A 27,855-nucleotide genomic window follows, 5' to 3' on the forward strand; every position below is an offset into this window, starting at 1 on the left:
CCATCCTCTTCCTCCAATGGTAGTTTCAAATTATTCTGATTTAATTATATTTCTAATGTCAGAGATAACATTATATGGTTATTAACAACAGATGCCCTCTGGGCCCAAATTCTGACACTTGTGTACTATGGGTTTCATTCTAACTGCACGTCTGTATGGTTACCTCTTATGCAAGACACAGCATTACAGAGTTAGAGAAACCTGCCACAAACGTGCTCAAAAGCAATTGTGGATTTTGACACATGAAACATGTAAACTCACATACCTAAGATCAGCACCGAGCCTTTACATCAAAATACTGTACATTTAAAGGCCAAACTCTGACTTTAGTCACACCAGTGTACAAAGTAACATCACTAAAGTCAATGGATTTACTCTGGCTTTACACTGGTGTAACCAAGAGCTAAATGTTTTCAACTGAGCTATTCCAATTTACATCAGTTAAGGATCTGAACACATGAATTTTACTATAGAGTATTACCACAACCTAAAGAACTATTTAATTTAAGTTTATACCAGTCGGGAATATTAAATTCAAATAATATGGTCACTGTCAACAGAAAACACATTTGGAAAAAAATCACTTCCCTCTTTTAATAATGAAACATTACATTAAATGGAGTATCAAAATCTAAAACACACGTCTAATTAAATCTAATTTTAAAAATGTGTGCTGCTTGTTTGCTTCACTGTTTGGAGCGACAGCAGTGAAGTTAAGCATGTGCGTCACTGTTTGTAGGATCAGAAGCTATGGGTGGAATTCTGGCCCTATAGAAATCAACAGCAAAACTCTCATTGATTTCAGAAGGGGCAGGATTTAATTTTAAGAATCCCCAGATTTGTTTCAAATTCAGGATTCTTTATTAAGTGGCTGAGAGACTGGTGTCCACAGATATTTGAGACTGATCATATACAAACTGAACTTCAAAGACAGAAATTTGATAACTTAGTAAGGACCAACTAAATAACTTTTAAAGTGAGGAGTGTGTATGAGAGTTAAATTCCTGTGCACATCAGTTCATTTGTACCACACATGTTGCTCAGAGATCTTTGAAACCTGACTTTGGAGCATATGTTTTGTTGAACAGCAGCAACAACAACAAAACAGATTCAATTTGCAGCATTATTGCCAACGTCAGGAACTATCAGCATAGTGCTATGAGTACACTTCTCAACTGGAACAAACCAAGCTGCTAGTTTGTATTTTCATAGTGAGCCAAGAGTGCCGTTGCAGTGGTGTTTCATGAAAGAATCTGATTTGTGTTCAAAGGCATCTCTTTGTAGCTCTTATATAAAACAGTCAAAAACACTACAAATCCAGCAAGGACTTGGCCAATATTTGAACAACCTTCACCTCTTTCATTCTGGTGCTTAATCAGCTTGAGATAGGGTGGAAAAAGCTTTTTAAAATATTTTCTTCAAAGGACAAGAATCCAATTTTTATTTCCTTCCTGTTTATTGAGCTCACCAGTATATGTGGTTATGTGTACTATAAACCCTAACATTCATTTACAGTGGCATGCAACAGAGAAAGGGCAAAATTAATGTCCTGTGAAATAGGTACAGTCAGAGCAGGTTAATCTATGCTTGGTTTATCCCAAAGCTTGAGTATCCCATAGACATAACACAGTAGCTGGCTGATACAGAAGCTTGCATGCTCAGTTATGAATACTAAGTAGGCAGGAAGCTTGTACTCAAGGAGATATTTCCATTTTAGGGAAGAAGTGAGTATTGATATATTATCTAGTCTCTTTATTTATCACATACGCATTTCCTGGAGAATATATTCTCGATATTAAATAGCAAAACCAGCACAGATTAAGCTAATTTACTCGCAAATTAGAGCAAGGGCTTCTCATTAATAAATCTGTAGGTTTCTCAGCTTGCACAGACATATATACAGATATAGAAGTTAGAGATGGAAGAGACCTTTTAGATCAAACAGGCCATGCTGCTGAAAGTGCTAGACTGTTCACTACAGTACTTACACTGCAATTAAAACCCCACAGCTGTCCTGATGCCAGCTGACTTGGGCTTGCGGGGCTTGGGTTAGGGGGCTGTTTAATTCTGGTTTAGACATCCAGGCTGGGGCTGGAGCCCAGGCTCTAGGACTCTGTGAGGTGGGAGAGTTCCAGAGCTCAGACTGCAGCCCAAGCCTGAATGTCTACGCTGCAGTAAAGCAGTCCCTTAGCCTGAGCCCCGTGAGCGCGAGTCAGCCGGCACGGGCCAGCCACATGTGTCTAATGGCAGTGTAGACATACCCGAAAAGACTTCTCAAATACTGGAACAGACACGGGGCTTAATCACTGACATGGCTGTTGTGTGCTACCTTAGAAGCACAAAGCAGTCAGAAAGCTGCCCAGAAGGATTCCCCCAACCAAGTGGACATCCTAAGGTTAGAGCAATGGCATGCCCAAGCACAACACACTCTTCCTGAACCTCAACCAGTGGAGCTATTTAGAGTAGCCTCTCTACGCTACTCACAGTTATGTCAGAGGCCATTTTAGATCCCAGCTGGAGATATGTGGATTGCAGCCATTTTCCCTCTGCCCCAAACAATCTTTTTTAAATGCACTGAATGTAAACTCAGGACAGATGAGGATGACTGAGCCCAAAATCTCTCCCCCGTACAGTTCAATTCCAGCCTTTTGTAAATGTCTAATTTAACAGATTAAGACAGGTGTGTGTTTAAATTGCCCCAAAGAGCAAAGGTTTCCTTTTCTTTCTGTCTAAGGTTTTCGCAGTAGTATGTGAGCATCTTTCACATATGAGCACTTTCCTTTCACTAGGAAAGTCCCTAGTGGGCCATGGAGGTTCCAGCATTTCTCCATTAATGGAACAAAATCTCTGTTTAGGGTAGGGGTTTTATTTTTGACTTTTTAGATTTTATTAACGTCCTGGTTTTGGTTGGTTGGTAGGGGTTTATTGAGTAGAAGGGGGTGTCAGTGTTGACTGTCATTCTTAAGGTGTAAAAGACTTTGTTCCCGTTGGTGATTTTGCCTGTTGGAGGTGTTTGTGGTGCGGGAGGGAGGGCATGTCAGTGGCTTACCCATGCTGGCTTGTTGTTACCTTCTTTACTGTGACTTTGAAACTCAGAAGGAAATCTGCTTTATAATGTACTCATCACCATATGGTATTTGATGCACTATATTCACAATGCAGAGAAGTTACCTAAAGTGGTTCTCACTTTTCCAATGACCATTCTGTCTGACATCTTCCAGAGAAATGCATCATCTTGTCATGGATTCAGTTGAAAATGGAAAAATAATCTTTGGCCTCCAAATGGTGGATTTCAACGTCCATCTCAGGAGTCTCAGTAACCTTGCAGTGGATATACAACTCTCATATCTGCCTGGGCTCTCTAAAACTGACATGGTCAACCACTTTATTTAGCTGTTCCATGTAAGTATTTTTAATTCAGATACAACCTCGTAAGAGTTTACAAATTCACAGAATCACGGGACCTCGAGAGGTCATCTAGTCCAGTCCCCTGCACTCATGGCAGGACTAAGTATTATCTAGACCATCCCTGACAGGTTTAACCTGCTCTTAAAAATCTCCAATGATGGAGATTCCACAACCTCCCTGGGCAATTTATCCCAATAGATTGTATTTATTACCTATTGGACTGGCATGATTCCTTCTTTTACTTCCTAAAATCTCAGACAAAATACAGGCGGAGCTGGTAGCGACCTATAGTTAAGAATTCCTGACACTTCCCATTATAAGACCCTGTTTTCAATTCCTTTGTCAAACTATTCAGGCTGAAGTTTCCCAATCCGGGTGACTGGATCAGACTGAATTTTTCTAAATCTTAAGCTAAAACAATTCAGCCATTTTTAAGAAGAAGGTTAGAGAATAATACATTGTTTTGTCCATGTTAAAAAAAAATAATCTTACCACTGTTTTGTTGAGAAGCCTCCTTGTTTTGAATCAGGATCTTGAAATTTTTTGGGACTGCTGTCCTGATGTTAGGGATGAGTCTTCTGCCATCCCCATGAAAACAAATTTGGCCAAGTTATAAGGCTTTGAAAAAAAATCTGTTTGTACATGCTCATTGGAGACTTTTCAGAGTTTGGCAGCTAAATTCACTGAATATTATCTGCACTGAATATGCTCCAGCCTAGAGCTGCAGGGATTGAGACAGACATTTCCTGCAATTGCTCCTCCCAGCAGCTGTGGGACACTGGAAATGGGAGCAGGGAGACGCTCTGAATGAGGTTCTGCTACAGGGGCACAGGCAGTGTGAAGGAGAAGGGGAAAGCCAGAGATGCAGAAGGGTAAGGAATTAGGTTGCCAACCCTCCAGGATTGGCCTGCAGTCTCCAGGAATTAAAGATTAATCTTCCATTAAAGATAATGTGATGTGATGAAACCTCCAGGAATTCACCCAACCAAAGTTGGCAACCCTATAAGGAATGGTGAGGGAAGACGAGAGACAGCAGAGGAGAAGGGAGACAGGCGCTTGGGGATATCCAGGAACAAAGTGGAAGGGAGGCAGGAGCTGGAAGGCGGTGGGCAGGGCAGGAGCACTGGGGGAAGAGGAACAGGAACCGGGGTGGGGGTGGTGATGGGAGGGGGACAGAATAGGTGCAGGGGAAGACAGACAGGCTGGGGGCACAGAGGCAGAAGGGTCACTAGAGTTCACTCCACTCCAGGATGTGGAATTGAATCCAGGCATGCTGAGTCTCACTGGCAAAGTAAGTGTTTCATCCCTCTTTAGCGCTCGTCCACAGGGAGGGCATCAGAGACTCCATTAATTCAAGTAGAAGTCTGTGCTGTGGGTACAATGGTCCAAATCCTGCTTATGACCCAAGTTACACAGAACTTCATTGACCTATGATAGAATTTCTGTTTCTTCAGGGTTTTTTTTTAAAATATAAAATTATGTTTAAAGACACTATGTTACATAGAATGTTAAGGTTGCAAAGTCAAGAACTCAAAAGTTAGGAAATGCCCACATTAAGGTTGCCTGTGCAATTTAACATCAGGGCCATCCCGATCCATATGCAAAGTATGCAGCTACGTAGGGCACCAGGAAATTTGGGGCACAAAATTTCCTGGTGCCCTGCACAGCTGCACGCTGCTCCAGCCCTGCTTCACCTCTTCCCCATGGTGCCCGCCCCTGCTCCGCCCCAGCCCCACCTCCTCCCGCCCCTGCTCTGCCCCAGCGCCCCCGCACCCACCCGGGGAGGCCTGGGGTCACACACAGTCCCTCCACAGGGGGGCTGCATAGGGCACCGAATTGGCTGGGTACGGCCCTGTTTAACAGAGTGGGTTTTTTTAGTAATAGCGGTCAATTTGATGTCAGTTTACAGGAACAAAGAGTGAGCCATGACCACCAAGGAATGGAGATTCATTTGTATTTAAAATGAATGACACAGTATCTCTCTCACTCAGGTACAGATGAGAAACATAAAAATACGGAGCTGCAGCCAACACATTCCTGGCCTGAAAATCTCCTAGGAATCAAGAACATTCCAGTGTAATGCCAGTGTGCTTGCTCGCTTTCCAAAGAAAACATCCCATCATGTAGGAACAGTGACAGAAAAGGTAATAGCCAGTAGAAAGTATTCATTCTTGTTAAAATATTATATTTTTAAAATGTGGCAAGTCAGGATAAGCTTGTTGACTAATTTTATCTGCAAATCATTCTTCTGATTTGTTAATGGCTACTCAAAGGGTAGCTCTGATAACCCAGATGGATTCTCCTCTGTTTTGCCTTAGTTCTCTTTCAAAAAACAGGTTACCATGTCAGAGCTCAAGCATGTGTTTTTAAGTCTAATTACATGTATAAAACTTCAGTATTATACACTTCCTTCTCTTTATATTACAGTGCAGTGCCCAAGCTTTGACAACTGTACAGCAAAGCATATTATTGGAGAGGGGTTTTATTGTGATAATAAAAAAAAAGAAGTGTTTTTCAGCCATAGGTTTCAAAGCACTTTACAAAGCTGGGCAAACTTAATGATCCTCATCTTTACAGAAGAGGAAACTGAGGCACAAATTAGTTAAGTGACCTGCCTAAAGCCAAAGACAGAAACATAAACCCTGACTCTCAGTCTAGTGCCTAAAAAGAAAAGGAGTACTTGTGGCACCTTACAGACTAACAAATTTATTTGAACATAAGCTTTCGTGAGCTACAGCTCACTTCATCCCATTGAACAGTTCTGCCTCAGAAATGGTACAATTCAGCACACAGATCCATGATACTAAGATACATAGGTGAATATTCAGAGGGACTATTTTCACAGCTTATCCATTGTGATCTTGGTTCTTTGAAAAGATCCCAAAATCCTGTTGTTACTGCCAGATACAATAAGAGATGACACACCAAGCCAGGACTCAAACAGAGACAGCAAAATCTGAGTTCATCGACTCAGATTTTGCTGTCTCGGTTACATTTCCCCCCCAAAACAAAGCCTATTAGGATCTCTCTCCCCTACCACAACTGTAATATTCAGCATCCCATTAATGGGAGGCTTCATTATACTTTCATGTCCTGCCCCCTAATAAATTAGCATCAAGTCAGCAAGCTAGCTCAGGAAGTACCTCATTGCTTGCTACAAAAACAATCTGATCAATAACCAGTCAGAAATTGAAAACCACTTGATGGATGGAGGGATTTCAGTGGTGATCTCTCTCTCGTGAATGGAATTGAGAAAGCACATTGAATCAGGGATTAGAAAGATGGCCATGTAGGCATCATAGTTTGAGACTGTAAGGAAATACCTCTGAGTTTATAAATCTGAGATTCTCCAGGATGCAGTGAACCCCAGCAGGCACTGCGGGTCAGATCCTGCCAAAATAAACATGGCACCAGCTCTCAGAGTAGAATTTGTTAATACCGAAGGAAATGGTTACTGCAGAGGTATTTTAGGGGCACTGAGGCCCAGAACAAATACCTGCATTGTCAAGGATCCATTTCCGTCTTACACATCAATTTCTAAAGATGTTGGGAACCTAGATATGAGCAGTGAACTCCTAAAAAAACTTCTGTTACCTCCAGGCACCTTATACTTGGTGCTCAGCTAAACAGAGTGACGGTGAGGGAAAAGGCAAAAAGCAGTTTAAGACACTCAGGGACATAGTGAGTGGAAGATCTGGGGCCAGAAAGAAAGGAAGAGTTACATAAAGTACCAAGGAAGGAAGAGAAAGTATGCAGAGGAGGGAAAGGGAGAATGCAGGGGCGAAAAGAAAAGATGTGAAAGTGGAACCCAGAGAAGAAGGATTTTCATATTCCTACACTGCAGCTAGTGGGTAGTTCTCATGGACTGGATTAATAGACTTTAATACAAAATATAACTAATCCATAGCCACTTTGGATTGCATGGTTCTCCCTGTGTCTCACACCATAGCCATTCAGAAGTTCATGGTGACTTCCATGGTGAACTTCCTGCTCCAAAAGCACAAGTCTCTACCACTCAAGATAGAGAATCTTCACTAGGTGACAGTATTGCAAAGTTACAGCAATAGTTAATCCCTTCCACTAGAGCTCAGTAAAACACATATAAACCAGCTGGTTCACTACAATATTATCTGCAGAGCCGGTCAGGATTTTTCCATCATAACGATTTTCCAACAGAAAAATGCAGTTTCTGCACAATCAAAATTTTCCATTGGAAAATTTCAATTTTGTCAATAATTCTCAATTTTTCATTGGAAAACTCTAAATGAAATATTTTGTTTCAAGTGAGTTCAACTGAATTTGGAATATTTCATTGTGTTGAACTGACCCAAAATGTTTAATGTGTAAACCCCCACCCACACATTTCTCTATTGTGAGCATTGCCTCGTGGAAGTTGTAGTTTTGGCTCCCATTCTCTCATATGGGCTAGATTCCTTAGGGGTTTACATCTCCCAGGATGCAATATGGACTTCCCTCTGACAAAGCTGTATGGTGCATCATGGGTGTTACGTGACTGTGGATGCTTCATGGGTGATAGTCCAGCCAAGGAGCCTCACCCATAAGGAAGAATGGGGATATCATGCTTCAGTACTACAACTCCTGTGAGGCAAAACACCACAATAGAGCAATGAAATTTAATGTTGAACTGACTCAAAATAAAACATTCAACAAACTGAAGCAAAATATTTTGGAAACGTCAAAATGTTTGATGCAGAAGAAGAGCTCAGTATAACTCAAAATTTTCTCTCTCACAGCAACAGAAGCTGGTCCAATAAAAGATATTACCTCACTCACCTTGTCTCTCCATAAAGTTTGATTTTGATCAAAAATGTCAAAACAAAATGTTTCATGTTTTCAACATTTTTAGGAATATTTTGTTCCATGACAAGTTGAAATATCAACATTTTTCATCCCAATTTGAGATGAAAACAAAATTATTAAAACATCAGAATTTCTCAAGAGATGGAAATTCTGATTTTCTCTCAGCTCTAATTGTCAGCCTCCCTCTTTCAAGTTTGGAAGCTAACAAAAAACCACAGAAATCCACACACTCATCTAGAAAGCCAACAACCCTAGTCTCTTTTTATATTTGTATTACAATTGTACCTTGAGGCCCCACCTGAGAACAGAACCCTATTGTGCTAGGCACTGTAAAAGACAGTTCCTGGCCCGTAGATCTTGCAATCTAAATAGACAAAATGGACAAAGTATGTGAGAAAGGTATTATTGTTCTTTTCACAGGGGCTTTAAGAGATTATATGACTTGTCCAAAGACACAGAGATCTCCTATGTCCCAATTCATTGCTTCACTCCCAATACCATCCTTTCTTGTCAAGGTTACGTCTGTTCCTTTATGTTTCATCAGCTAAGAAATAATACTTTTTTACAATGATGCTATAATGTAAATAACCATTGTAGAATAAGACCTAGCTACAAGAGCTCCATGGGACAGATCCTCAGTGGGTGTGAACCGTCATAGCTCCACGGACTTCAATGCTGAGCATCTGCCCCAACACCACAGTAGTGTATTTGTCATTACTTCCTCTTACATTTGTTTTCAGATTTGCCTTAAGAGTTCTGCAGTTTCTCCCACGCCCCCACCTCTTGATTTAATTCATGCAATTCAATACAACCTACATAATCAAAGCAGAAATTATCTTTTATTTGACTTGCTGACACAAAAAATTCCAACGATATTATAAAATTCTGCAAAGTTGACTGATATAAATGAAATGAGTCAATCAGCAAAGGGGTAACAGCTACTAGGTACCTCATCTTTCCTTCGAATGAAAGAGAGATGTTTCTATTTCAGTCAAGTGCAGCTCAGTATATTTTGCAAGGCAAAGACTGACTTGTAGCATTAAATAACTCTTAAGCTACACTCTGTTTATAAGCAACAATGGCAGGATTTTTATTTCTCTATAAAAAGTACCCTGCTCCCCACGACTATTATGGGCAGCATTTATGCCAAAGAAATTCTGTATAAGTTTGGGTATGCTGACTCAAAAGTTTAAGCCAGGAGTTACATTTTACAAAAGTCAAATTTGCACACAGTATGCTGAAAAATGCACTTCCAAAATTCTGATAAAATATCAGTTTTATATGAAATCCTTGGAATATAAGTTCTTACTAGGAAACAAACGCCTTGCTGACTTTCTGATACTAAAAAGCCCATTTTGTCTCATACAAAAACCATCAGCTTTGTCAGAAACATATAAGAAATTATTTAAACAAAAGCTCAAAGTATCTCTGCTCAATAAAACGGCACATCTGTGAGATATAGTACCTACTTATTTTTGATAAATTGTTAAACCGAACAATGGCATCCTAAACCTTTCTATATTTCCACACTTTTTAAGGAAATATCACCATATTTTTGAATTAACCTAAAAATGACTTTGTTCAGAGAAAACAAAAACAGCCCACAGTGAAAGCTGTACAATGACAAGTAATAGCATTTGCAGGGAGAGGGGAAAGGAGACAAGAGGACTAGCGTAAGTAATGAAACCTGTGTTGTGTTCACAATTTACACATTAGAAAATGGCAGATAAATGAAACAATGAACAATTCACAATCACAAGAACACTACAGTAATGATTACCTTCCTTCTAACCATGGAAAAATAAGGTTATTTCAACTTTGGTGAAGCACGATTTACAACAAACAGCAAATCTTACCAATGAATAGACTAAAAGCATGGGTAGGGAAAAAATCGCAGGAAAACTCCATTCACAGTTATAAAGCTGAGATTATGAAAGGGTAAAATGTATTAAACATGTCAAAACAAGTACAGTTGTGTAATTCCAGCTCACTGAAACATAAAATCCAAATAAGTCATGAATGGCAACAAGGAACATTACCTAAAAACATATCTCATCTTAAATATACTGCTGAACTGTCATGAATCCCAAGACAGAAAAGCCCCATGAACTTGCTGTAATGAAGTTGTATCCAAAAGACAACTTTCTACTTACCCTTCAGTATGCACCATGATTTCCTATGCCACCTTAATAATTCCAATGAATCCAGAGTTGTTTTATATTTAAAGAAGTACTAATAAAGTCCTTAACGTAGACAGAGGAAAGCTGACAAAACAGAACTCTGTGAGAAGCTCGGCAGAGAGGGGTGAATTTAATCCTGGCTCAACATGCTGTGTATTCTGTGTCTATCTTTAACTTGTAAATGATTTGGTTTCACATTCCACTGAAGTCCGGCTGGCAGATGCCTTTGCAAAGCTTACCAATCACAGGCACTCTGGTACACTCCCTTTCTCTCTTCCCCTGCCACTCCACCCCCATACTCACCCCCACGATTTTTCTACTTCCTCTTAGATTAGATGTCTAATACAGATTCATTCAGCTGTCTTTTACCTGTCTTCTGCAGGATGAAAGGAGATGCTTTCACCGAGTGTTGTTATAGACAGACACGGAAAACAAAGCCTTCTGTTCTCATTGTCTCCCCTCCACACAGACACACTCTTTTGCACCCAGGAATTAACTGACTTCCAAACTTGGCTGCCCAGGGAAGGAATGTTCTGTGACTGACATTCCTGAGAGCCTGCAGCAACAGCGCTCAACAGCTATTCTGTTTCTCAGAACACTAAACCTGCAAAATTAATACAATGTAGTCTGCACGCAGGATTTTTAAAGGTATTCATTTAAATAAAACAACCCCCTCTTTTACAAATTACAAGAAGCACTATTTACAGAAATCAAATTGCAATTTTAATCACATTTTCCACTGAACATGGTGTTTTACAGTTAGGAAACTAACTTAGCTTGCATAAACTAAAAAAATCCAAGCCTTCCTTTCAAACCTGTTTTAAAAATACATAGGATTTGGAAAACATGCTGTCGCAGCACATCAAAACTGAAATGGCAAACTGTCAATGCCTGCCTATGGGCAGTGGAGAGGTAGCTGATAGTATTGCTTGTGCCAGGTCTAATATTAGTCAACGGCAATGCCTTTGAGTTTGAATCCTGGAATCACTGATTATATATCTCTATGAAATAAGATCACAAGTCAGCATTATCTACAAATGGTTACTAACGCAGGCAGTTCCAGAGGGAGGGAAGGAGGAGCCTCTCAACCTCTCTGTGCTGTTTCACATAGTTGTCATATCAGGCTTTGGCAGGAGATCGTATTTGGAAGCTTACAGCAGCCCTGCCTGTGCAGAGAGATCTATATGGAGGGACAGTGTGTAAAAAACAAAAAGATCATCTTACCAGATATCAAACACAAAACATCTAGGAAATACCCCTTAGTAAATTTGTATCTGCCTACGGATAAATTACTACCACAAATTGCATATTTGTTCAGAAGCCAGCACCCTGATACTGCATATGAAATATACAGACAGCTGATTAATGATAGCATACAAGGTGACAACCCAGAAAGTCAATAATATTAGCAGATAATAGCAATAATCAGCAGTCATGCGTGCCGATACAAACCCTTTAATATTACCCATTTTTTAATTTGTAAATATGCATTCAGTTAGATATTGGTTGCAAACAAGAGTTTCTTATCTCAAACGTCACACTAAGTGAGAATGCAACAAGCCACAAGATTCTGGGTAAAGCATTTGAATTACTGAACATTTTCAGATGTATCTTGAAAAATGTCAATTTGTAGTCAAGCCAATTTGCACACAATGATAACATAGCAAAGCTTTACATATTACAGAGTCTTAGGCCTTTGTCTGATCTACAAAATAGAACTGTTGCTGATAAGAGACGCTAACCAAGTTTTCAGCTGAACCACTGCTGAACACAGGCCAAGTTCAACTGTAGACAAGTGTAGACAAACTGTGCTCAGCACCACTTCAGCTGAAAAAAACTGTTGTCAGCACTGGCTCTATTTTGTAGCTCAGACAAGGTCCCAAATATTTCAGAACACTGGGGCTGAGGGACTGAACCGTCTGAGTAACAAAAATTACCATGTATTTGCAATAATTCATGCTAACAAAGAAAACAGCTCAGGCTTTTGCAAGTGAGTCTGTAACACTGACAGACCTCGGTGGTCAGGATTGAAACTGGGACCTCTGGAGCTAAATGCCTGAGCCTCTACTGCATGAGTTAAAAGCCATTTAGCCCTTATCTGAGGCTGTAACAGACTCATTAATCTCTAAGTGGTCTCAGTGCCACTAGAAGGGACAGAATACCACACCCAGGAAGTGTGTGGGTTACAAATCTATACTGGAAAGTGCCCACAGTTCCACAGAATATCACTCTGGTAATAAACATCACCATTTTGTTGCTGCACATATCCAAGACTATTAGTCAGCAGAGACTCTTGATCCTCTGACAACAGAAATTTCTCCTGACAAGACCTAAAAGGCAGTCATCTTAGGAATGTAAAGATGTGTGTATTTGTAGGGAAGGCAGTACACCTGCACTATCTCCTGTGAGCTAATAACCATTACCGCAGCTGTCAGTCCTCATTGTTGAAAATGTGCAAATCTTGTACTACTCATCTGCCCTTCTGCAAGCAGTTGGGGGAGGTAAGGTTTGATAAAAACAAAGGACTGCATAGCCATTTCCACTTTAAGTCCCACATATACTAAACTAGAAGCTCCTCACAAATTAGAGTCTGCTACAGTTTATTTGTGTTTCAGTACTCTGGAAGAACTGGCAGTAATATACAAATATTGAAGACTGTACTAGCTGACAACAAGACGCCTCAAGAGTCAAACAAGCTGTTTCAAATCCCCAACCTTTGCTACCTTTAGCAAACATTGCACATATGTGAACACAGAGCTTTAAAAACGCCACCAAATGAAAAGCTTGTCATTGTAGAATTGCAGAAGCCATTTAACTTGTCTTTGTCTTAGTTCCCCAAAATTGTGACCTGTGAATAAAGTTTACTTACCTTGTAGCAGGATGCAAGGCTTAGAATTGCAAAGCATTATTGCACATCAATGCTCATTATGCTACTGGAATTGATATATATAATTAGACTATATGCTGATACCAAGTTTTTCTTAATAGGAAAAACAAGCATAGACATGTCACAGTCTCTCCTGTGCCTGGGGACAGTCTGACTGTTGTCCCACCCCTAATTTAGGCCCGTGCCTAATTGGCACAATCTGTCCCTTTGTGTTCAACTATTTACAAAATGCACAAAATTTATTCCTTGTCTTCTCTTGTTTTCCAATGTCTTGAATTTATTTGTCTCGACAATCTTAGATTTTGAGATCACTGGAGCAGAGAATGCGAATTACCCTATGGGCCATATCCTGCACAAATCTTACTCACAAGAGTAGTCTTTGCTCTTACAAGTAGTCCCATTAACCTCAGTGGGATGACTTGAGTGAGGATTGCTTATAAGATTCACAGATTACAAGGCCAGAAGGGACCACTGCAATCATCTATTCTGACCTCATGTATAACACAGACCAGCAAACTTCCTCGAAATAATTCCTCGACCATATTTTATAGAAAAACGGCCACTCTTGATTTCAAAGTTGCCAGTGATGGAGAATCCACCACAACCCTTGGAATTGTTCCAATTATTAATTATCCTCATTGTTAAAAATGTGTTGCCTTATTTCCAGTCTGATTTGTCGAGCTTCAACTTCTAGACACTGGATAGAGTTATACTTTTCTCTGCTAGAATGAAGAGCCAATTATCAAATATTTGTTCCTCATCTAGGTAGTTATATACTGTAATCAAGTCATCCCTTAATCTTCTCTGCGTTGAGATAAATAGGATGATCAGAGGAATGGAAAACCTACCTTATGAGAGGAGACTCTGGGAGCCCGGCTTGTTTAGCGTACCCAAATGAAGGTTGAGGGGATTGCTCTCTGCAAATACATCACAGGGATAAATATCAGGGAGGGAGAGGAGTTATTTAAGTTAAGTGCCAATGTTGACACAAGAACAAATAGATATAAACTGGCCATCAATCTCTTTAGGCTTGAAATTAGATGAAGATTTCTAACCATCAGAGGAGTGAAGTTCTGGAACAGTCTTTCAAGGGGAACAGCAGCGGCAAAAAACCTACTGACTTCAAGACTGGGCGTGATAAGTTTATGGAGGGAATGGAATGATGAGACTGCCTACAATCGTATGTGGCCCATCTGCGACAGCTTGTAGTAAAAATCCCCAGTGGCCAGAGATGGGGCACTAGATGGGGAGGGCTCTGAGTTACTACAGAGAATTCTTTCCCACGTCTCTGCCTGGTGGGTCTTGCCCAAATGCTCAGGGTCTAACTGATCTGATATTTGGCAGAGTAAATGGTGGATTCTTTGTAACTTGAAGTCTTTAAATCATGATTTGAGGACTTCAGTAACTCAGACAGAGGTTAGGAGTCTACTACAGGAGTGGGTGGGTGAGGTTCTTTGGCCTGCCATGTGCAGGAGATCAGACTAGATGATCACTATGATCCGTTCTGGCCTTAAAGCCTTAAAATCTATGAGGTTGAGCTCTTTTAATCTACAACTTACAGCATGTTTTCTAATCCTTTAATCATTCTTATGGCTCTTCTCTGAATCCTCTGCAACTTATCAACATCATTCTTGAATTGCAGACACCAGAACTGTACACGGTATTCCAGCAGTGGTAATTAATACAAAGGTAAGATAACCTCTCTGTTCCTACTCAAGATTCCCTGTTTATGCATCCCAGGATTGCATTAGCTCTTTTGGCCACAGCAACACACTGGGAGCTCATGTTCAGTGCATTATCCACCACAACACCCAAATCTTTTTCAGAATCACAGCTTCCCAAGATAGAGTCTCCCATCCTGTAAGTGTGGCCTACATTCTTTGTTCTTAGATGTACACATTTAAATTCAGCCATATTAAAACACATATTGTTTGCTTATGCCCACTTACCAAGCAATCCAGATAATTCTGTATCAGTGACCTGTCCTGTTCCTTCTTTACCACTCCCTCAATTTTTGTGTCATCTGCAAACTTCAGTGATGATTTTATGTTTTCTTCCAGGGCATTGATAAAAATATTCAATGGAGTTGGACCAAGAACCAATCCCTAGAAACACACCTGCTCAGTGATGATTCCCTATTTACAATCACATTCTGAAACCTATAAGTTAGCCAGCTTTTAATACATCTAATGTGTGCCGTGTTAATTGTATATTGTTCTAATTTTTTAATCAAAATGTTGCGTGGTATCAAGTCAAATGCTTGAGAGTAGTCTATAACATCAACACTATAATCTTTATCAACCAAACTTGTAATCTCATAAAAAAATCAAATTAGTTTGACAGGATATATTTTCCATAAACCTATGTTAATTGGCATTAACCGTATTACCCTCCTTTAATTCTTTATTTAAAAAATCCCATATCAGCTGCTCCGGGATTGATGTCAGACTGACAGGACTATAATTACCCAGGTCACTCCATTTCCCCTTTTAAAATATTGGCACATTAGTGTTCTTCCAGACTTCTGGAACTTCCCCAGTGTTCCAAGACTTAGGCTATGTCTACACTACTGCGGTAAGTCGACCTACGCTAAACAACTCCAGTTACGTGAATAACATAGCTGGAGTCGACGTACCTTAGGTCGAGTTACCGCAGGGTCTACACTGAGGGGGTCAACAGGAGAAACTCCCCCATCAACTTACCTTACTCTTCTCGTCGGTAGTAAAGTACAGGGGTCGACTGGAGAGCCATCTGCTGTCGATTTGGTGGGTCTTCACTAGACCCTGCTAAATGGACTGCCGGTGGATTGATCTCAGAGCGTCGATCCTGGCTGTAGTGTAGACCTGCCCTTACTCAAAATTAATGGTCCAGTGAACACCTCAACTAGCTTCTTTAAGAGTAAGTTGTGAGTAGGAGCCTTCCACCATGTGATCCAAACATATCCCCATCTGACTTTATTCATGGTTACTTTAAATTAATCTAGACAAGCTCCTCCACAATCCACTCTGAGGCTCAGAGTTCCTCCCCAAGAACTACTCAGCCACTCTGACCTCTTTAATATCCAGGTGGGTTACTGACCCACCTTCACCAGTGAGTCAATAAAATCCACTTACCATTTTCCAGTAGGAACATCTCCTGCCAGCCTATTAAACAGTTTTGCAGAATCATATCCTATACTTATACAGTATATTTAAAGTTAAGGTGCTATCCAAGTTATATTATTAATAATAATACATGTTAATAACCAGATGGGACAAAGCACTTTACAATCTACTTTATGGAGCAATCGTGCATTGATAGGGGTTGGACTGGATTTCTTCATTTCCAATTTCTATGATTCTGTGTATGGATTCAATCATGGTGGCATAAATTTAAGATGCCTCAGGTCACAAATGTAACCTCCCCAGAATGAATCATATTTTCAGGTCACTAATTTTGTTGAAGTGAAAAATATGAATAAATGGCTTACTCTCAAGCAAGTCTACCCTTTTTATATATTTCCCAAACATTGGGCCACATGTTCAGCCCACACTAATCCCATTCGCACCTCTCCAGCAGTTCAAAGAGGATGTAAAGCTGCTTTATGGGAGCAGCTGATAATTCCCCTGATTTAAGGATTCTCCAGGTAGCAGGCTTTAGGCCACCTGCTCACTATCTCTGTATAGTGGATATGTCAAGATAGTCTGAAATGGAGATGCATCTGTATGGCGTGTGCCCAGATCTTGCTGTGTTTTGGGCATATTAGGCCAGAATGGCCTCTAGGAGACCCTGCCAGCCAGTGTTAGACCAGCCCTGGGGCTGTTCTATCTTATGCTTGGGCTGGCTCTACTCCTGGCTGCCTAGAAACAAGGGAGGTGGAAAGGCAGAGCAGCTGAAGATCAAGCCCTCTTTTTAAAACACAGATCTCATTCCCTCCCTTCATCGAATGGCTAACACCATTTTCTAAATCCTCATTGCTTCTAAAGATGCAGCCCTTCTTGATTAACAATATTAAGTTTTCCCAGTTTATGTAAAGAGACCCTGTTATGCACCAGAATCATACAAATTTTGCAAGATTACAATGCGGCATGCATGAGCCATCAGACTATGGTGCTAAACCAAGGTCCTCAGCAGGCTAACAACCAAATGCTCAGGGACCAAACACACTCTTAGTTATACCAAGCAAGTATTTTTCCAGCTAATTAGGAGCCATGAATGGAACAGCTTTCTGTCTCAGAGTGACAAAGAGGAGGATTAGTGTTATAGAGCTATTTGCCAAATACATATCAGACACAGCTTTAAAAAAAATCTATTCCTTAGTAAAATACAGCATTTATTATATTAAAAAAATCCAACATTACCCAACTTTTTAAAAGATACTAGTATTCTCTCCACATCTTTCAGCAAGCAAACTAACAAAAATGGAAAAAGCATACAGAGTAGTTCCTAGCACCCTTTCTGCCAACCCAAGAGATGCCATAGAAACAGTGAGCACTTTCTTTTCTACAAGAGGCAAAGCTTATCAAATCTGCATGAGGCCATGATAACACTGCTTGCTACTGACCCAGCCACAAAATACAACAAAATATAAAGAAGAAACCAGAAGCTACTGAAAGACCATGAGAACATATCTTGTACTTTCCAAAACCATTATTTACCAGATATAGCTGTACACTCAATTTGTTTGAAACTCACTTACTACATTTTGATACAGTTTTATATCAAGGCAATAAGACCAGCACTGTACCGAAAAAGCTAGTCTTTAGAAACTAAGTGTCAACGTTTCCCTGACAGAACTACCAGAGAACTCGTGCTTCAGTTACACCTGCTCCAAACACTCATGAGGCAGGAGTGGATTTACCATGAAATAAACCATTTGGTGGCAATGGGGACCCCAATGACAGGGGGCCCCCCAAAATGCAGGACAAATATCTGACAACCTGCCCCCTGAGTCCCGGCCAGCGGCGCAGCAGGGCTCAGGCAGGTAGGCTGCGTGCATGCTGTGGCTGGTTGCCCCATGCCGCTCCCAGAAGCTGCGCACCCCTGGCTCCCTGCCCACTCTGCCTCCCTGTCTCCATGCTGCTTCACTCCCGGAAGCGGCCGGCATGTCCCTGTGGCCCCTGAAGGGGGTGGGGGGTGGGAGTGTCTGTGGCCAATGGGAGCTGTGGGGGCAGCAGCACACTGAGATACCCTCCCCCACCGCCTAGGAACCACTGTCGGGGGGGGGGGGGGTGCCGGTGTCTTTGAGAGCCGCGCCACCCAAGGTAAGCACTACACACCTGCTCCCCTCCTGACCCCCAACCCCCTGCCCCAGCCCAGAACCCAGAACCCAAACTTCCTCACAGAGACTGCCCCCACACTCCCTCCTGCACCCCAATCCCCTGCCCCAATCAAGGTACCTCACTTTATTTTCATTTACTTCCCATTACTTATAATATAGGAGGAGGATGAAGAAAAAAAAGAATGAAAACAGGGAGGGGGAGAGATAAGAGAGAATGTTCTTTTTCTTGGCTGGGTCCCAAGGGGGGGGCCAAAAATGAAGCTGCGCACAGGGTCCCACTAACTCTAAATCTGCCACTGCAATGAGGAGAAAATTCTATTTGGAAACTGACCACATTGATAGGCAAACCCAAGATCTAATGTCTCTAAAATACAATAAAATTTCAAACACTATAGTTTGTGGTAGGTGAATTTTTGACTTTATAAAATTGAAAGAAATAAGTGGTCTATAGAAAATAAATCATTAGTATGGGTACACAGAGTCCCATACCACTGAGCACTAAGTCTTTTCTGTGCTGGAGGGGCCTGTGGATAAGTAACAAAAGCATATCGTCAACTGTTGATTCCATGTCTCAAAAGGCCGAAAGTGGCAACTATAAAAAAGTCTACGAAAAAAGACAATTTAAAAGTTTCAATGCAGTGCTAACTACAGCACATGACTCCTTTCACCTGAGCACAGTAGGAATCTTTGTTGCTCTAAAGGTTCCACTGCAACCAAGCACACATACACAAGGATGTGAAGACAGCATAAAGCAGCGATTCTCAAACTGTGGGTTGGGACTCCAAGGTGATTTGCAACCATGTTTTCATGGGGTCGCTAAGGCTGGCATTATGCTTGCTGGGGCCCAGGGTTGAAACTGAAGTCGGAGCTCCACCGCCTGGGGCTGAAGCCAAAGCCTGAGCCCCACCGCCGGTGCCAAAGCTGAAGCCCAAGGGGCTCAGGCTTCGGCTTCAGCCCTGAGTGGCAGTGCTCACATTACAGACCCCCCCATCCACGGTTGAAGCCCTTTGGCTTTGGCCCCCACACCCGGGGCAGCGGGGCTTGGGTGGGCTAAAGCTTCAGTCCCCCCTCCTGGGGTCATGTAGTAATTTTTGATGTCAGAATGGGGTCACGGTGCAATGAAGTTTGAGACCGCTTGGCATAAAGCATCACACTACTAAAGGAGACACCACGCTGCAATCCTCGCTTGAGAGAGAGACAGAACGGCCTGAGTAAGCACAAATCAAAGCACTAAAACTAGCCTCATCAGAGATCAAGAGCAGAGTGAGAATTGCTTTGTCAAGCAAATGGTCCTCACTCATCCTTGAATCTAAAGCACAGTTATCAATGAAGCGCTGTCTTCCACACAGAAGAAAGACTCCCAGTATGTTCTAGCACAGCAGAAGCAACAAATGCCATTTGTTTATTTTTGCCTGGACAGATGACCAAAGGCTCTTAGTGTAAATCTGGCCAAAGTCAGAGTCATAAAATCATAGGACTGGAGAGGACCTCGAGAGGTCATCTAGTTCAGTCCCCTGCACTCATGGCAGGACTAAGTAGGAACGTACGCAGGCAGGCAGGCAGGCAAATAAATACATTTACACACACACAACTGTCCAGAATGGAAAGGGGATAATCCCTGAAACAATTCAAATGAACCTCTCTTCTACTTGGCCCATGAATAAAACAAAACAAACAAAACAGCCTCTCACTAATTCTCTAATATAAAATTTGATATTAACTTTATTCAACCTCCCAGTGGAAGAGCTTGGGAAAGAAGGGAAAACAATGAGCATTCAGGTCTTGAGCAGTCCGGGCAAACAACGCACGTTACAACAAAGCTTAAACTTGTTCTTCACAATAATTTTTAAAACAATACCAGCTGCCTATTTAATTTTAAAAATTGCAAAAAATATCCACCTCCCTTTCCATTTCTTATAAGCAGTCTTGAAGTTTAAATCTCCTCAGAGTGATAGATATGCTTGCTTTGATCTGCTTAGCTCTTGGAAGTCCAGGGGCTCTGGGCTGCTGGCCCCATGGTGCCCGGGATCCCTAGGGACAACTCTGTCCACCATTAGGGATTTTTTTCCTGAGGACCGCCCCCCCCGTAACATTTCGCGAACCCTCAGTGGTTCCCAAAAGCCAGTTTGGGAACCACAGTTTTAGACTGAAGTATTCTCTCTCTCCTAAAGGTCCAAGCCAAGGTTGAAGCAGATGGACTAAATAATCTGAAGGAAGCTTGCTCCCTCTGCTGTACCAGTTCTGTAGATAAAACCCAAATGTCAGTATTTGGGGCTGTCTGATATCTTTCATAAGCACAGGACAGACAGACACAGACAGATCTGAAAAGAGGATAAAGAAAATCAGGACCGATGAAAAAAACAATGAGATGATGCTTAACAGATTTTTATGTGTTTAAAGCTTTGACTCTTTCTCTCTACTTTCTGGCAGGAAGCTAACCCCACAGTCCTAGAATGGTGGAAAGCAGGTAGCAGAAAATGCCTTTTCTTGAGCTTGAACTCCTTTCTTTACAATTGGTGTCTTATTATAGATAATGATCTCATCTTAAGATAAAGATGGATGTCGTGATTAGCTGCACTGCTCACTCTGTGAAGAAATTCACTTGAAGCTGGCCAGGCATAGTTGCTGATAGCTGTAGAATGACAAGTTATATAATATAGTCAATAAATGCTTCACATCCTGTGGTTCATTGCAGGCATCAAAAGGAAAAAAACACAAATGCCATGGTGGATTTAAAAAATGAAGTTTAAACAAAAATGGGGAAATAAAAAAAGGATTTAGTTAATATTTTGGAAATTAACAGTCTGATTTACAGAGAGGATGATTTTTTAACCTGTAACAACCTGAATGTGAACAGTCAATAAACGTATTGTACACAATATTTTTGAAGGTAGAGAAACTGCCATGTTAGATACAAGCCATAATTCACATCAGCAATTGCCATACAAGCTTTCCTATGAATCCATTGGAGATCTTGTACTTTAAAAAGATATATTTAGGCTCCATATTAGTTCTCAGCTGATCTTTAGAGTAATTTTTCAGTTATATCAAACTTCTCCATTTGATCTGCTGATTTTTTAATAATCCAAACTAGATTTGAGACAGTTTCAAATTCATGATCTGGAGGATGGTGTGGATTGCACCTTCAGCAAGTTTGCAGATGACACTAAACTGGGAGGAGTGGTAGATATGCCGGAGGGTAGGATAGGATACAGAGGGACCTAGACAAATTAGAGGATTGGGCCAAAAGAAATCTGATGAGGTTCAACAAGGACAAGTGCAGAGTCCTGTACTTAGGATGGAAGAATCCCATGCACTGCTATAGACTAGGGACCAAGCGGCTAGGCAGCAGTTCTGTAGAAAAGGACCTAGGGGTTACAGTGGACGAGAAGCTGGATACTGTGTGCCCTTGTTGCCAAGAAGGCTAACGGAATTTGGGGCTATGTAAGTAGGAGCATTGCCAGCAGATCGAGGAACGGCATTGGTGAGACCTCATCTGGAGTACTGTGTCCAGTTTTGGGCCTCACACTACAAGAAGGATGTGGAAAAATTGGAAAGAGTCCAGCGGAGGGCAACAAAAATTATTAGGGGGCTGAAGCACATGACTTATGAGGAGAGAGTGAGGGAACTAGGATTATTTAGTCTGTAGAAGAGAAGAATGAGGGGGGATTTGATAGCTGCTTTCAACTACCTGAAAGGGGGTTCCAAAGAGGACGGATCTAGACTGTTCTCAGTGGTAGCAGATGACAGAACAAGGAGTAATGGTCTCAAGTTGCAGTGGGGGAGGTTTAGGTTGGATATTAGGAAAAACTTTTTGACTAGGAGGGTGGTGAAGCACTGGAATGCGTTACCTAGGGTAGTGGTGGAATCTCCTTCCTTAGAGGTTTTTAAGGTCAGGCTTGACAAAGCCCTGGCTGGGATGATTTAGTTGGGGATTGGTCCTGCTTTGAGCAGGGGGCTGGACTAGCTGACATCCTGAGGTCCCTTCCAACCCTGATATTCCATGCTTCTATGATTCAAAGACAGAAATCATCTTTTTAACAAGTTTTGTGAGAAAGTACAAAGTAACCCAAATGGGAAGGAATAAATATATGAAATACTTTATTTATCATGCAATAGTTCTAGGAAGAGAATGTGGACATGAAAGGGATGAAGAAGGTTGGAGTAGAATGCACCAATTCAGATTTGTTTGCCTCGAAAGAATCATCATACACAGATTTCACACTTTCAGTGAAATTATAAATACTCTATACAAGAAAACCCTCAAAACTACTATTAGTACCATGCTGATATTGAGTAATAAATTACTGAAGTGTGGAAATGCAATGTTACAATTAAGTGTTCAGCTGTGTTCCCTTGTTCGTATGCCTTAAAATATTATCTCTTATTATTTATCAGTTAACAAAATACAAAAAAATTGGTGTTTCCTATAGAACCTTCATAAAGTGAATTGTACCACACTACTTACAGTCATCAGGCTTGGCTTGATTAAATATCAATGGGATCTATCGAACAAGGCAAGTTTGAAGAAAACTGGTTCAGTAGTTTGTGAATATTTAGCATGGGATTTTCAGAAGTGCTCAGCATTGGCCTAACTCTGCTCCCAGTGAAGTCAATTTAAATTCTCTTAATTTCAATGGTAGCAGGGTTAGGGCAATGCTGAGCGCTGTTTAAAATTTCACGTTTAAAGCAGCTGCCCCCCAATAGGAGAATGGGGAGATCTTCACGTGGAAGGTAACATGTGTGTGCAGATCTGGGGTAGGCTGCAGGTGGAAATAATCCAGTTCAGTGAAGTTACTCCAGATTTACATGAGTGCAAATAAGGGCAGAATTTGGTTTCAGTCTGGGCACACTGGGCCCAATTCAGGTTGCCCAGATTTGCTTGAACTAGCACTGTCAAGAACCAGTTAGATCTAGTTTCACTGGTGTACAAAAAGTAAAAAAAGTTAGTTAACAGCATGGATGGTGAAAAGTTATATTTGATAAATCCTTCTATTGTTGTTAATCTGAGGTAACACTATTAGCCGAGGTTAGGACTTTAAAAAAAACTTATCTTATCTTAACGGTGTCTCCTTAAAGAAACGCCATTATAAAACCCACACAAACAGCACTCAGACACAACAGGCAGTTTTACTGTCACTCAGATGGCAGGTAACTGTCCTGAATGAACATGTTCCTGTATTACAGCGCTTCATCATGTGTTTCCTAAATCAGTGGTGTTTTTATCCCAAATGAAAGAAAGAATTATTTTTTTCTCAGCTTTGAATACCGTACAGTCGATATAAGAGCCCTAGACACTACAATGTAAACTATTATGGTTTCTGCTACAGAACCCTTGCCCCAGGACTTTGTGAATGAACACTGAATGCCGTGGGGAGTTGAAATTAAAGGCAGCTGGGATAGATTTATTAAAGGCATGCTTTCCCATACATACAGTAGTCAGTTAACATATCCACAGGCACAATGATGGTGAGGATAATGAAAGGACTTTTCTCTAGGACACCATCATATTTCACTTTTCCGGTTATCCGTATTATTTTATAAAAAAAAGAGATGACGTGACAATATTGATAGGCATTCAGGTTCCTCGAGGCATGTCATGCAATCCAGGAGACAGCTTTTCAAACCATACATGTCGTGCAGATATTGGTACTCAAAGTAAATAAAATATGAGCTTCAGGTTAAGAATACAAAGGGAATTGTTTTTCCAACACTGCTCAGGGTTGTCCCTGGGTTTAAATATGCTTGCACAAAGGGGTGGAACCTAAGAAACCTTCTGCCTGCTGCCCCTTCTTCCCTTTCTGTTTGTTCCTTTCTTGCCCTTTTACAAGGGGATATTCCCTTCATGTACTCCTGGGTGGTACATTTTTCTCCCAGAAGGATGGGAAGGAAGAGAGTCCATGGAGCCAGCCCCACTCTATATCACACTACAGTGCTAGCTGTCATGGTGACCCATTGGCCTCAAACCCAGGTCCACAGGAGCAGCCACGCTTCAACCCTCCACTTGGCAACCTGCTGCCAACTGCTCACCCAGGACCCATGAAGGCCAGCCCCAGGTTGAGGCTCTGCCCTGAGATACTATTGGCAGAGTCACAGAGCAACTGATTAGCCTGCTGGCCCTATTTAAGCCAGGAACAGGAAGCTGTCTGAACAAGTGGGATCCGTCATGCTCAGGACTGTGTATCTTGTGCCTCCTTTTTCCCAGGCTTGACTTCCCAGTGTCCTGACCTAGCTTGACTCCTGACCTCTGACTTGTGGTTCTGATCTCCAGTTTGTCTCCGGCTTCTGATCTCCTGCTATCCTGACCAAGCTGACTCTTCGCTGTGGGCTCTGACTCTGACCACTACGTATGGCTGTCCACAGACTTGACACCAGCTGGTCACGAAGAGGCGAGACAGGCTGCATCACCCAAAGGGGCTGGTGCAGACTGTACACTCCTTCTGCATGCCATGGAACTGTGATAGGGATTGTGCCCTGGGAGGAAGTGTCTCTGCTTGAGCTCCACCTGGGGCTGTGCAGCTTTACCTCACCGCCCAGTGCAGGCCAGTAGTTAAATGTCACAACTTGGCCCTAAAAATATAACCAATATACAATACCCAAGGGCTGTATACAAAATTTTTAGCCTGCACTGTAGCCCAGGACTCCTCATTTTCTCATGTTGTCAGCAGTGGATGTTTATAGTAATCTACGGATCCCTTTTTAGATTAGCTTGCTTTCTTTGTATGCACTGTATGAACTCCTCAGGGGTCACAAAACGGTAGACATCTCCGCTGCTTTCATGGGAAGGCTGGGATGTCCATCAATGCCTTTGGAGTGATTTGAAGGCTGTTTTGTGAGATTTAACATTTGTGTAACTGCAATACCGTTCCAAAGTGCAGGCAGTTACTGGGCACCACGGTCAGCCAAATAAGTACATAGCTTCAATGCTGGCTGTGTTGTAATCAAAGTGGCTCTCTTACAAATGTGGCTGAATATAGTAGAGGAAGGAGGGTCTGTGGTTAAGATATTGCACTGGGACCTAGGATACTTGGGTCCAATTCTCAGCAATGTCACAGACTTCCTCTGTGACCTTGGTGAAGGCTCTTTGCCTCAATTCCCAATCTGTGATGTGAGGACAACACATCTTTTTTCCCCACCATCTGTCTGCCTTGTGTCTTTAGACTGTAAATTCTTTAGGGCAGGGACTCAGGGACTAGCTTACTATGTCTTATCCAGTGCTTAGAACAGCGGGACAATGATCTTGGCTGGGACCTAATCGCTACTGTCATGAAAATAATAAGCAAAATAGCTTGGAGAGTAGCTTTTACTCAGTCTATTGAACAGGAAATCAACTAACTTAAGAGAAAAGAAGGGGGGATCCATAAGTCTTTTTAATCAGCCCCAGCATCTGAATCACTGGCAAGCACAAAGATGAAAATTTTGCTGAATGAAAAGTGAATAAATCAAAGAAGACAAAAGAAGCTTCCTTACAAAAGGGATGGAGTCTACCTGCCTGGTAAATAATGAAAACTCTTCTTTGCTCTCTTTTGTTTTCTATTTTAAGACTTTTCATTGTGTGGGAACAAAGTCAGCTCTAGTTGGAGCAAGTCAGACAAATCCATCATTGAGACAGAATGAATGTACGATCCTCTCCCGGCGTGATTGCAGACCAACTATACCACCTGTTTTAACTCAAATACATACCATTGGTGATAATAGTGACAATGTAAAGTGTACAGCTCTGCATTTAAGGGGTGTATGGAAATTCTCATCATTTACAAATAATGGCTAGAAATCTAATATGCCTTCTCCTGGAATACCATGTTCAGTTCTGGCAACACTAGCTCAAAAAGGACAGAGGAGTAATAGAAGGAGTTCAGAGATGGATGACATTAATCATTAGAAACATAGAAAGGCCTCTGTATGAACAAAGATTAGTACCGTTTTGTTTAGGTAGGAGACAAATAAGAGGGAATATCACAGAGGTATCCAAAATAATGAATGTTATAAGAAAGGGAGATTAAATGTTCATGTTTACCCTCTCACAATGCAAGAGCAACAGGATGTTTAATGAAATTGAAAGACAACAATTTTAAAATGGAGAAAATAAAACACAGAGCTTAGTAGAACTCTCCACACCAAGGTATCATTGGAACCAAGGTTTAGTAGGATTAAGAAAAAAGTTAGACACTTATATGGATCATGAGACCATCAAGGATTATATTATAAACTTTTGGTTTTAGTTTTTTTAAAGAGATGGGATATAAATCTTTGTGCTTTAAGAAAGCCAACCATAAACCAACCACTAATTGTCAAGGATTAGGAAGAAACTTCCCCTTTTAGTAGGTTATTCCATAATTGCCCATTACAAGGTTTCTTGTGCTTTCTTTAGAAACATCTGACCCCAGTCACTGTCAGGGACAAAAAACTGAATTAGATGGGATCACTGATCTAAAGTCGTAGAGCAATTAGAATCATAGAATCATAGAATATCAGGGTTGGAAGGGACCCCTGAAGGTCATCTAGTCCAACCCCCTGCTCAAAGCAGGACCAATTCCCAGTTAAATCATCCCAGCCAGGGCTTTGTCAGGCCTGACCTTAAAAACCTCTAAGGAAGGAGATTCTACCACCTCCCTAGGTAACGCATTCCAGTGTTTCACCACCCTCTTAGTGAAAAAGTTTTTCCTAATATCCAATCTAAACCTTCCCCACTGCAACTTGAGACCATTACTCCTCGTTCTGTCATCTGCTACCATTGAGAACAGTCTAGAGCCATCCTCTTTGGAACCCCCTTTCAGGTAGTTGAAAGCAGCTATCAAATCCCCCCTCATTCTTCTCTTCTGCAGGCTAAACAATCCCAGCTCCCTCAGCCTCTCCTCATAACTCAAGTGTTCCAGTTCCCTAATCATTTTTGTTGCCCTTCGCTGGACTCTCTCCAGTTTATCCACATCCTTCATGAAGTGTGGGGCCCAAAACTGGACACAGTACTCCAGATGAGGCCTCACCAATGTCGAATAGAGGGGAACGATCACGTCCCTCGATCTGCTCGCTATGCCCCTACTTATACATCCCAAAATGCCATTGGCCTTCTTGGCAACAAGGGCACACTGCTGACTCATATCCAGCTTCTCGTCCACTGTCACCCCTAGGTCCTTTTCCGCAGAACTGCTGCCTAGCCATTCGATCCCTAGTCTGAAGCTGTGCATTGGGTTCTTCCGTCCTAAGTGCAGGACCCTGCACTTATCCTTATTGAACCTCATCAGATTTCTTTTGGCCCAATCCTCCAATTTGTCTAGGTCCTTCTGTATCCTATCCCTCCC

The 27,855-nt window shown here is 41.5% G+C and overlaps 1 protein-coding gene across 21 annotated transcripts in view; it reads right to left on the reverse strand.

The window, feature by feature from the left end:
- Positions 1-27,855, reverse strand: part of DTNA (dystrobrevin alpha) — a 308,120-nt gene that overhangs the window by 231,846 nt on the left and 48,419 nt on the right. For 2 of the 21 annotated variants that reach the window (XM_073331265.1, XM_073331268.1), the window contains exon 1: positions 10,383-10,635. The exons of 17 other annotated variants lie outside the window; for them this stretch is intronic. In XM_073331265.1, the coding sequence (XP_073187366.1) occupies positions 10,383-10,399 (17 nt within the window). In that variant the 5' untranslated portion in view covers positions 10,400-10,635. Of the gene's footprint in view, positions 1-10,382; positions 10,636-10,778; positions 10,899-14,144; positions 14,199-27,855 lie in introns of those variants that run through there. 2 more of the 21 variants (XM_073331269.1, XM_073331266.1) reach the window with 2 other exon arrangements.

The sequence above is a fragment of the Lepidochelys kempii genome, chromosome 2, assembly GCF_965140265.1.
Source record: "Lepidochelys kempii isolate rLepKem1 chromosome 2, rLepKem1.hap2, whole genome shotgun sequence".
Taxonomy (NCBI): domain Eukaryota; kingdom Metazoa; phylum Chordata; order Testudines; family Cheloniidae; genus Lepidochelys; species Lepidochelys kempii.